The sequence below is a fragment of the Penaeus chinensis genome, chromosome 2, assembly GCF_019202785.1.
Source record: "Penaeus chinensis breed Huanghai No. 1 chromosome 2, ASM1920278v2, whole genome shotgun sequence".
Lineage (NCBI taxonomy): Eukaryota > Metazoa > Arthropoda > Malacostraca > Decapoda > Penaeidae > Penaeus > Penaeus chinensis.
The window spans coordinates 21,604,504-21,617,003 of NC_061820.1; the positions used below are offsets into that span (position 1 = coordinate 21,604,504).

Below are 12,500 nucleotides of genomic sequence, written 5' to 3' on the forward strand. Positions count from 1 at the left end.
ATTGCTGAAGAGAGATGAAGTGTTATTAAAATATCAGCTTAGCAAAGAACTTCAGTGATTATTTCTGTATGAATATAAGTAGAAAAGTAAAATAAGCAGCTGCTACAGTTTGAGCTTATAGATTTAAATTAAATATTTCTATTTTTTCACTTAATTGATACAATTTCAATGTTATTATTATTATTTGTCAGTATGTCTGTATGCTACGCTGGCATTACTTAGTTGATTGTTTATTTTTGTTTTTAAAAGGATCTAGAGGTAATGGGAGACAAGGATGACTCCAGAGTTCTTCACTTGACTATCCATCGGCCCTCAGCCTCCTCTGGGGCTACTGGACGACCCACAACACCTCTCCTGGCTGCTAAGTTTATTTTTGATGACCACATAAGATGTATGGCAGCTAAACAAAGGTACTTAAGATAGTCTAGAGCATGACTTATGGTGCATTCATGGCAATAGCTAATAGTTTTTCAGTATTTGAAAGACAGTAAACCACTCCTTGCTATCTGTTGCTCTTACCAGGATACTACTTGAGTTTATAAATTTATAAGCTGCAGGTAAGGTAACTTAAGTTTTGACACATTTTTAATTAATATTTATCACCAAATTTTTTTTTTTTTTTTTTTTTTAGACCATTCACATAATTTATTTAGTTTACTGTTCACAAAATTAAATCACTTTACCATTCAAAAAGTTTAGTTGCTGCATAGAAGTGCTTAGATGTTTCATAGATATGTCATTTTAGTTATTCTATTTTTTTTTCTCTCTTTCATTACAGATTGACCAAAGGGAGAATAAAGGCACGTCAGAGAAAGTTGCACCAAATAGCTCGTTTGCTAGAACTTCCTGGGCATCTCCAGCCATGCCCGTCACCTCCAGCACATGCGCTGCATACTATGCGCCAAGAAGCACACAGTGAGTTATATATATATATCTTTTAGCCTTGCAATAAAGTATTTGATTTCCTCTCCATGTATTTACCTTTTCTTAACATATAGTACAGGTGAGGGGCAAAGCCAATTTAGCTTTGATATTCAATGTAGATATGTGCTTTTTAACTTCGCAAACAGTTCTGTGTACAAACAGCTCTGATATCATGCCAGGTAAGATATTCTTATCTCCTTCCTTTCCATTTGCCTAAGTGTACATACTCTCAAAAGCATTTATATACTGTTTCCTTAAGTGAAAAAGGGGTAATTTTGGCCCATCATCTTTGACTGAATTAAAAAATGAAGTGGTAAAGTGAAGTTACAATGGCAATTATTCTCATGTATATATGTACAAAAAGAAATTTGGGAAGAGTTGTCAAAAAAGTAAAAAGTCCAAACAACTGAAATTGTTATATAGATGTTTATTAAAATGAGAGCTGAAGAAAAATAAGTTAGACATTACAACAACAACTCCCTGCTTTGGGAGTTTTTCAGCTGCGTATTACCCTAAGTATCCTCATAAATGTCTCTTCTGAAGAACCAGAAGAAAAGCATGTTGTTAGAGCATATTTCTTTTACTAGTATTAACCCATTGGATCCAGATGCCATCACATGGCCCAAAATACAGGTGTTAGGCTTACTCAAATGACCGCTCAGATTGCTGCATGGCTTGTAGACCAGGCACACACAAACACTCGTGTTCTGTGACAAGAGTCCATTCCTCCCCTTTGCAATGTTATGTTCTAGGTAGTCCATAACTCTGTGAAATGATAATGAATTTAAGAAACATTTTGTCTTTTTTTTTTCTTTTTCTTCATAATATTAATTTTTTTGTGGTACAGTCCGCACTACCAGTCACAGCGGCCAGTAATACTATCCTGAGCACGGGAAGGGTGTCTTCCATGGAGCTAGTGCTCTTCCAGTCATGGCTCATGGATCGTACATTCCACATGTTTATTGATGGAAATAATGCAAAAGCCCTTTCCTAATCCCCCTCCAAGATCTTTGTGCATTACCCTGGCCTTCAGCTGAAATGATCACAACAAGAAGTTCACATCACCCTGGGCCACAGCCACATTTTCCCATGATGTGATGGTTATGTTACCTAGATCAGAGGGGTTAAGAAAAGATTAGTATTGGTTCAGTTTAGATGATAATGATCTTATAAGTAAGTTGCTCTCTAGAAAAAAAAACGTGAAATGTATTAAAAACAAAATGATAAACAAATAAAGCAAAATATCAAAGGCTGAAAAATTTGAAATGAAGCTTTACCATTTTCATTTCCAATATCCAGACTGCTTGTAATGATTGTGAATGCTTGATGCATTAGCTCATGATTTTGATTTGAACTGCTAAATGTTTTGTTGGCATTTAACTGTGCTGCCTGTAAAATGATGCATCAGCTATCCAGTTGCTTTATCAACTTAAATCTTGAATTAAATGTCATATGTTTTTCACATACATAACTGAAAAAGTATCATAACATTGGTATTCTATCTTTGAATTAATCAGATATGATTTTCTTTACTCTTCTTTTTGTGATTAGCATTATTTGAGTAGCGCATAGACTTTAACTCTATTTGAATAGACAATAGACAGGCAGAACTTTAGAAATATACAGCAAAAAATTCTTAACATCAGGGGAGATATTTATCTCTACATAGAGAGTGAACATCAAGTGTTTGTATTCAGGTTTGTGAAGTGGCTTGGGATTTTTTAAATATCCAGTTCTAGATCGCAGTGCAAATGCTACAGGGACATAAAATAATGCTGTAAAGGATTTAATCAGTATTTTACTACTGTTCATGGATAAGGGGACAATGTATTGAACTACTAAACAGGATATCACAGTTAGTTTAAAAAAAAAAAGAAAAAAAAAAAGGCCTTTCTCAAAGCTCTGTTTGTGAGAGAAGACAATAGTAGAACTAGAAAATAATTTACTACACAATATTTTTTCCAATTTCTTGCACCTTTTAACCCCTTGGATCCAGATCCGTCACTCCTCGCACATTGCTGAAAATACAGGCATTAGGCTTGCTTGAGCCTCTTTGACAGGTGTTTAGCTTGTAGACCAGGCACACAAAGACTCCTGTGCACTGACAAGGCTTCATGCCCTCCCCTTTACAATGCTATTCTCGCTTTTTCTGCATAAGCATTTTTAGTTCTTTTGCAATTTTCCAATGCCTATATTTGTTATTTGATTTGCTTTATCCAGATGATAGTAGACTGTTTTTCTTGTATAGACTCCATATCATCTCTCTAGGTAGTCTATAATTCAGTAGGATAATAAAACAATAAGTAACATTTTCTTATTTGTCATATTTTTATTTTCTCACAAAACTTATTTTTCTGTAATATAACCTGCACTGCCAATCACTGCAGGGAGGAATAGGATCCTGAGCATACAAATAGTGTCCTCCCAAGAGCTGGTGCTCTTCCAATCATAGCTGAAGATTTGTACATTCCACATTCATTTATTGATGGAAATAATGCAAAAGCCCCCTCCTAAATGCCAAATGACTCTAATCACCCCCAAGAGCTTTGTGCACTAGTGGATAATCATTCCTATCACCAAGCCTTGAACCGAAATTCTCATGATGGCAAATTCTCGCCACTCTAGCCCACAGCCAAATTTTTACCATGACAGCATGTTATGTCACCTGCGCCTCAAACCAAATTTATTCATGATGTGATGTTTATATCATCAATAGGGGTTAAAGAAGACATATTTGACATTATTCGCAGAGGATATGGAAAGACCTAGGAAGACAATTGAAAGGTAGTAACTAGGATATGAATTGCAGAAATATGTAATAAGTTTGGCAGATTGGCTAGTCATTTAACCCTGTGGCACCAGGCAATAATCAGACTGCACTTACTGTGTTGGGGTTAACATCAAGATTGCTGGTATGAGATAAAAATGAGAAGGAATTGTATGAATTTGATTCTGGGTCAGTCAGTTAGTATTATTCAGTAAAAAAATTTAAAAGCAGAGGCTTAAACCAACACTGGAGAGGCTGAGTTAAAAACTGTAGTGTGTTCAGTTTGGATATGTAGGAAGCCCAACCTCCTCCTAGGATGTACTCATATAGTTGGTAGGCTGTATCATGACTGATAATTATCCCATTCAAAAAATCTGACAGGGATGACTCACCATGAGTGCACAAAGATCTTGGAGTAAGATTAGACACAGTGGGATCCTATTTATGCTTACTTATGGGTGGCACAATGTGTGTTACAGAAAATTTAATAAAGACATATTTAAAAATGACAAATAACAATGTTAATTAATATTATTGTTTTGCAAAGAGTAATAGAGAAAGGATATGGAGTCTGCAAGGAAATCAGTCTATTACCATTTTGAGACAGCATATCAAGCATGACAAGTATAGACCATGAAAAATGGCAAAAAAGCAAAAAAAAAAAAAAAAAATGCTTGTGCAGAAAGATATCACAATATTACAGAGGGGAAGCAAGGGGTCTTGATACCACACAAGTGTTTATGTGGGCTGGGACTAGTATTCACACACCTGGGAGAGTCGACACTCAAGTAAGCCTAATACCTGGATTGCTGTCCATGTGTATGCTGCTTGGCACTAGGATCCAATGGGTTAAGGGTTAGATGTCAGGTGATGATGTTAGTTCGATGACATGTGTTTGGCGGAAATGAAAGGGAGCTTGACTTCCTGTGGTCCCATTATAACCATAAAACTCTCTACCTATATATTGTGTTAAACACACATTGTGTAGCCATTATGGTGCATATAAAGGAAATTAAATTTATGTGAGTCCACCTACTCCTTGGTATATATATCTATAGATGCCTTCCGTTATTACTGGAGTAGGATGCAGAAAGGTATTATGAAGAACCAAGGGAAAGGATTGTGCAACATCTTTATGGAGTCTAATACTAGGGGTATTGTCTTTCTTGAAAAAATAAAATTGGAGAAGAACCATGTCTGTTTATAGGAAATAGCATTGCAAACAAAAGTTTTGTGAATCTTTGCACTGTTTTTATTTTTGCTTAAGCTTAAAGTTCTTATTTTACTCTTGATATGCATATATGAGTTGCATGTTTTTGGAAGCATTGGCTTGAATATTGATATGTGTGTAATGACATTCACTCATTTGCTTGAACTGAGAATATACAAATTCATTCTGGATGTATTTTTGCCCTTCCTCCCTTTCTCTCTCTCTCTCTCTCTCTCTCTCTCTCTCTCTCTCTCTCTCTCTCTCTCTCTCTCTCTCTCTCTCTCTCTCTCTCTCTCTCTCTCCTCCCCTCTCTCCTCTCCCTCCCCCTCTTCCTCTCCCTCTCCCTCTTCCTCTCTCTCTCCCTCTCTCTCTCTCTCTCTCTCTCTCTCTCTCTCTCTCTCTCTCTCTCTCTCTCTCTCTCTCTCTCTCTCTCTCTCTCTCTCTCTCTCCCTCCCCCTCTTCCTCTCCCTCTTCCTCTCTCTCTCTCTCTCTCTCTCTCTCTCTCTCTCTCTCTCTCTCTCTCTCTCTCTCTCTCTCTCTCTCTCTCTCTCTCTCTCTCTCTCTCTGTCTCTCCCTCTCTCTCTGTCTCTCCCTCTCTCTCCCTCCCTCCCTCCCTCCCTCCCTCCCTCCCTCCCTCCCTCCCTCCCTCCCTCCCTCCCTCCCTCCTCCTTTCCTCCTTCCCTCCCTCCCTCCTTCCCTCCCTCCCTCCCCCCCTCCCCCCCTCCCCCCCCCCCCCCCCTCCCCCCTCCCCCCTCCCCCCTTTCCATCTGAAATATCCAAATTAAAATATATGTATTTCTGCTGCTTTGTGCATTTATGTGCTTTTTAAAGCATATTTGCTGATTTTGAGTTCTTTATTCTCAAGTGCAGTATGTATTTCTTTATAGTATTATGTTATTATGAATTTGATTTATTTATTGCTTAGAGAGTCAGCCATTATTTTAGTTCAGTTTAAAAGAACACCATTAGAGATAGTCTGAGATGAAATGTTGATAGTATGTATCTTTAACCATTTATTTTCTATCAGAATAATTAATATAATTGGCTTGGCTTAAAATATATATAATTAACATTGAGTTGAAGAAATTACGTGCAAAAGTAGTTAATCAGATTTCATCCTCTTAGCTCTTTTTAGAAATCTTTAGAAACCATTTGGTGAAGAATCTCTTTTTGCAAATGTAGAACCCAGTTCATTTTCTATTTATCAAGACTTACTGAGTTGAAGATGCAATGGGCGATTTTACAGAGCGGGGCCGGCGACGCTCCGAGAAGTGACAGAAAACTTTTCATCTGTCGGAGGCTTGGGACGGGGGCCAGGAGGAGGGCAAGTCATTTTTTTGTTTGTGTGTTTTTGTGTTTGTGTTTGATCTAAGACTTAGCAGGCTGGGGATTTTTTTTTTTTTTTTTGCAGGTGATGGATAATAGCAAGAAGTTAGATCATCTGGAATCAAGATGAAGATTGAGGCATCTTGACATTATAAGTGTAGTGTTGCAAAGTATTCAATGAAGTTATTATTATGCATTTGAGTTTTGGATTTTGCTTGATAATGGTTTTCAGAATTTTGGTGCATGTGGTGATAAGAGTGATTGCTTTTCAAAATTTAAATGAAAGAATTCACATTTACTTAAATCAGTGTTGGCGAGTAGATCCTGTTAGTGGAAGGTGAGAACTTATTATTGTATCTAATAAATGAATTATGAGAAGTAATAGTTGAAACTCTGAAAGCAAGTATAATATAAAGTTAGAAAATAACTACACAGATTACATCTGGAAATTGAAGGAAGTGATGACTGTTGAATGAAGATAATAGGGTTATGTTTTATGTAATGACTCATGGTTGAATTTTGTAGGTCCCCCCTAGAAAAAGAAAAGAAAAAGAAGAAAAATAATTATAATAAGATTAAACAATGATATTTGACCCAATGCCTCTGGGAGAATTAGGGGTTTGTTTGGTCTTGCTCAAGGGAGTGTGTGTGGCCAACTGGACTTGCCTCCTGGACCTATTTCAGACATGGGCGGTTCATCACACTCACTACGCCGTAACAACAAAGTGATAGGTTATTTTTAATCTTGGATCTTAAACATGATTTTAATATTTCTGCAAATTCAGAGATGCATTTTAGTTCCTAGATCAACCCTTTAATAACCTGATTATGTACATTAGCGTCCATTTCATTGAATTAGGTGTGTTATATTCTGGTTTTACTGAGTGATAAAAAAAAAAAAAAAATGCAAATCTTATTCTTAAAAAATAAGAGAATGTATGCAGTTATAAACAAGGCTGCTACTCCCATAGTAAGTCAAATCAAGGAGACTGATCATGTAAACTAGAGTGAAGGTTACTGGCAGGTTCACAGCAGCAGCAACAAAGTGTAATGTTTTGGTCCATCTTTCAGGCATAGCAGGCAAATGATTTGTGTGGAATATCATCACTTTTATACAAAACAATAGCCAATCCAACCATTACATGACCTGTGTTCCCTCAGGAATGCCCTAGGGCATGTGACATGTGGGCATGAGCGTGTCTTATAAAGAACAACATAAAGTGTAATGCATGCATCATGGTAACATGAAGTGAATGACTCGTTGCCTGGAGCCATGCCTGAGTCAGTCATGTTGTAAATGACACATGACCCGTAGCCATGAACAAGTCAGCCATGACATGAACCCCATGTCATCCAAAGACCAAAAGTTAATAGATACATAAACCTTTTTTTTTTTTTTTTTCATTATTCTTTTTCTTGGTCATAGCCATCTATTTTAGGATCAAAACTCTTCTACATGAGAACCCTTAGATGAAGTGCTATTAAATCTTGTAATTTCACGGTGTGTATGTAGATAAATTAAACAAATAAGCACTACTTATGAATGGCACCTTTCTCAATATTTCACATTAGATTATTCATTTGTTTTCATTGTCTCTTCTATCCTAGAAAGTGTTATAATTCAATGCATTTTAGCAAGGGATATTTTATAGTGTATGTGATCTGAGCATTCCTGCATTGCAGGCAAGAGAGGGGGTATATATGTAGATCTGTAAATGGATTTGACATTGTTCCTCAACAATGTCACATAGAAAATAAAAGCCCAAGGGTTCAACAATACATTGCATGCTGAAAGAAGAATGTTCTTCAGTTGAGGTAACAAAGTAGAATAATAAACAAAGTATCCATATCATCATACAAGTGTAGCCAACCTGCCATCCATGTCATCAGTAGTGTTTTAGGCTAAGAAAAAGGTAAAGAATTGAAATATGCAAATCATCAACATTCCTCATCATTTTCTTGTGACAATGTCTCATTTGTAATTTAAAAGTCACTGCTTTCAGTCTATTCCTCCTAATATTTTTATTGTTATGTATTTTTTGTGTCCTTCAGTGACCACTTAATGCTTTGTTCATGTGCAGACTTGTTGCTCAGGCAGCATAGTAGTAATATCTGATATAGATTTTATGGGCATTTCATTTCCTAGTATTTCTAATGCTAGCTGAAATATCAAATCTAAAATCTTATACAAAACAAGTCTGTACTTTACATAGTTCTAATATCTGTATCTGTAAAAAAAAATGCAAATCTAAAAAGTACACATTGGCAAGATAAAGTTGAGATCTTGCAACAGTATTTACATAATTTCCTCCATATGCGAATGGCCCCTTCAAAGCAGATCATGTCTGTAGGAATCTACTGACACTGAAGCAGAGCCAAACATTCTCCAAATGTATCACTTTCCCTTGAGTACTTTGTAGGTTGATGCTTTGCAGTCACATGATATACTAATACCTGTTGGGACTTCTAGATTAGCAATGACAAATTTCCTAGAAAATGTAAACTTGCCATGACAGTGAAAGTTGTGAAAAATTAATCAGTATTAACCCAATGCCGCTGGGAAAATGAAAAACAAATGGGGAAAATGCTGTGCCTATTTTCTATATTTTTTGTGAAATGTTTACCCATAGATGGCTCTGCTAGTGCTTAGCCACAAAGGAGTCAATTAGTAGACCTTGTGACCATACGTGATTTGAATTGGCGGGAAAAACGTATTTTTTACTAGTGCTATGAATATTGATGGTGTTATTTTTATTATAAACATTATAATTATTATAATGTTTTTTAATATTAGTAACAGCAAAATAAGATAACGTAAAATATTTGTAAATCAAAGAAAAGGGTGAACGGGCGAGATGGGTAGTACTCGTAACTGGCTCATTGGTGACCTAGTACAAGTGTAGCATCTATGTGGAAAAACAATCAAACAAGTACTAACAGTGGGCATAGCACGTGTCTACCCGTCGTACCCGTCGGCAAGGGGTTAATATGTTTCTGTAGTATTTTTATTTCTGTATCTGTTTTTCCATACTTATTTACATATATGTCTGTGTCTGTTTATGGTACTTTTTATATTTCTGTGTATTATACATTTATACATAATGGAGTGTATATATAAAGAACAAATATATATATATATATATATATATATATATTTTTTTTTTTTTTTTTTTTTTTGTATCTATATTTTTAGGAATATATTAATTTATATGTGCACTTGCACATGCAGATGCACACACATGTGCATACACATGCACCTGCAATTGTACACACACAAGCACCTACACATGCACATTCATACACATGCTGATTCACACATGCACATACAGATAAACACACATGCGCTTAAATATGTGCCTGCAAATTCACACACACAAGCACAAATGAATTGGTTATATCTCCTGTTATTGGGTGCTTGGTCAGCTTCCTGCTGGCCATATTTCATACATAAAAAAATCAGAGTACAGTAAATAGGCCCATCACTGAAAGACAAAATGTACTTGTGATTTACTATTGTCATGTTGATGTTCAAATATTAGTGTTTATAAAATGATGTAACAGGAATATATTATTCTAATTAATTATAGAAAAAAAGGATGTAGAAATTGCAGTAACTAGCAAGATATGTACTGTAAATCTTTTTAGGAGATTGAAATGTGACTTTCAAAATTATACTGTTTATATACAATTGGAATATTCTCAATGTTGTTTTTATGCCATTTTTTTTACTCTTTCTAATGGTTTCATTACATTATATTTTCTTGCCTTAATTTATCTTTTCAATGATTATTTCAGTTGTATAATTCATGTTCATATTTTTTAAACATTTTTTTGTCATGTTTCTAGTTATTTTTTGACTGATGATACAGCATTCACTCACCTGTAACAGGAATACTTTTAGTCTTCAATAAAAAAATCAGTTTCTCAGAAGTAAAGCAGAAGAATGGAATAGATCCATTATTCAAGTAGTTACATTGGTGTCATATTGCTTTGAATTGGTAGGACGAGGTGTAAGCCGTGCTAGTGGTGGGGAAGGACGTAGTCGCAGTCAGTCTCACCGCCCACTGTTCAATGTTTCAAGAGTTCCTGGATTTGCGCTGAAGCGTGAAGGTGGGGCTGGACTCCAACCAAGTCCAGATGCTCGTAAGTTAAGAATTTATCACAGTAAACATTGTATGTCATTATTAGGGTGAAATGATAATATAGGATAGATTGAAGATATAAATGGTTTTGTTTAAAGATTAGAAAGATACTGCAGTCAAGTAAAATATGAACAATACTGGTTAAACCTTTATTTTCCATTTACTTCAATAATGGAAATCTCATTGACAGAAGACCAGGTAGCAGTTTGTTCAGGTAGATCGGAATCGCAAAGCCCAAGTCGTCTTGGAAGGCAGAAAAGCAGACATCCACAGGGAGCACGGGAAGGCATCTCTCGTTCCACCTCCCGACCTCGTCCGCGAAGTGAAGAAATTCCAATGGAAGATATGATGACGACTGGAGTACCCCAGGCCTCCCCCTCACTGCCCAAGGTTCGTCACACCACATTCAAGAATATTCCTAGTCATCAGTTTTAAAATGTTGGGAGAACTTTGACTCATTTATGATGAGAGTTGATTTCCCAGTAGATTTTTGATGTTCCAAACAGTCTTTATATAACAGTTTGGTATTGGATTTTTTTCCTGGTATTTTTCCTTTCTTATGTTTGTAGTTGATGATTGAAAGTTTTTGCATGAAAGAAGAGTTTTATTCAACCCATTTCACAGCCATAACTTCTGAGGTGTTGTAGCGCTTCATCTTGCTAGATATTCATCAGCTCCTTTAATTTAGGGAAAACTTATGCTACAAGTGAACTGATGACTTATTTTGATCCAATGGGTAGGTGAATATAGAGAGGACTAGCTCTCCTCAAGACAGTAATGGCAGCAGTAGCAGCAGCTCCAGTAGTACAGGAGAGATGATGGCGGATATGGGCATTACAGGGAATTTAGAGTTACCAACAAGGGCCAACAGTGTGACTCCAGGAGAGGACGAAGGGGTCTGGCCTTATGTGTCATTAGTTGGGAATGTCGCACTCTCCCCTGGTCCCACTCGCATCCTTCCGCCCCTGAGTCAAGTGCCGCCGCCTCTGCTTGTACCCGCTGCTCTTGACACGAGAGTCTTCCCTAAGGAGAGTGATAACCAAAGTCATGTTGGTCCCCCTTCACAGTTGGCACAGCCTCCTACACCAGATGAGACTGAAACTTCCTTTACTGCCAAACCCCCTCTTGCTAGAACAACAGGAACATATGATGTGTTTGAGCCACATGTTAATGGGAGTGTTGAGGAAGGTGACTGTGAAAGGAGGGATGGTGCTAGGAACAGTGTGGGTTCATCAGATTTTAGCCCTATACGCAGGGTTCGTGTCAAGGGCAATGTAGAGACTGTTTAAGGGGAAAAAAAGTAAATATGTAAAAAATCTCATAATGTCCTTAACTTCACATCATTAAAAAAACTCAGATTATAAAATGCCACATAAAATAAAGTTGATATATGGAGTTTACTTTAATGATTTGTTTACAGATCAATCCATGCCTGTGAATGATCAGATTGTAGTTGATAATTTCTCATTTTATAGAAAGCAGATCTTGAAATGAGTACAACAAGAGGAAGATTTCAGATATATAAATCTAAATTTTTGTAACATCGCAATGCAAGGCCAATTTAGTTGTTCAATTTAAGAAAAGGTAGTTCCCATCAGTTTTAGTTGAGATAAAGGAAGGGGCATATAATAAAGAAAATGGATAGCTTGTTGATAGATTCATTAATCCTCAAGTATGAATAAACCATGGAAAAGACTTCATAATTTATGAGCATTTTTGTGTATATCAATAGTGATGCAAGTACAAGATATTTCATTGATCCAGATATACTTTTCATTTTAAATTGTAAAGTAGCCTGGTGTTAACATATCACTAACCGTAGGCCAATTTCTAAATTGTTTTGATTGATTCTGAATTGCCTTTGTTTCACAGATGCAGAGAAAATAAAATGCAAGGAAATTAAAAACTTTTTCAACAGAAAACATTATGTAGCAAAGGCAGATATATGGTACTTAAAGAATTGGAAATTGCTGATGATGAAGTACTAATCAGAGTAAACCCCTGTTGGTGATGGTGTTTGTTGTTGGGGCTATATTGTGTGAGCATTGGCTGTCAGTTCAAATTTAGTATGAATATATTATGAAAGAAGACTCCCTTTTGTAGACTACAATTACATTGGATGTTACCCTTG

The 12,500-nt window shown here is 36.3% G+C and overlaps 1 protein-coding gene across 3 annotated transcripts in view; it reads left to right on the forward strand.

Moving 5' to 3' along the window:
* The window catches only part of LOC125030617 (protein CLEC16A homolog), a 50,206-nt gene that overhangs the window by 36,219 nt on the left and 1,487 nt on the right, over positions 1 to 12,500 (forward strand). For 2 of the 3 annotated variants that reach the window (XM_047620776.1, XM_047620787.1), the window contains 5 exons: positions 250 to 410; positions 779 to 915; positions 10,230 to 10,370; positions 10,560 to 10,759; positions 11,110 to 12,500. The exon at positions 11,110 to 12,500 is cut by the window's right edge and continues 1,487 nt beyond it. In XM_047620776.1, coding sequence (XP_047476732.1) covers positions 250 to 410; positions 779 to 915; positions 10,230 to 10,370; positions 10,560 to 10,759; positions 11,110 to 11,658 — 1,188 coding nt within the window. In that variant the 3' untranslated portion in view covers positions 11,659 to 12,500. The remainder of the gene's footprint in view (positions 1 to 249; positions 411 to 778; positions 916 to 10,229; positions 10,371 to 10,559; positions 10,760 to 11,109) is intronic. The other variant, XM_047620795.1, reaches the window with a different exon arrangement.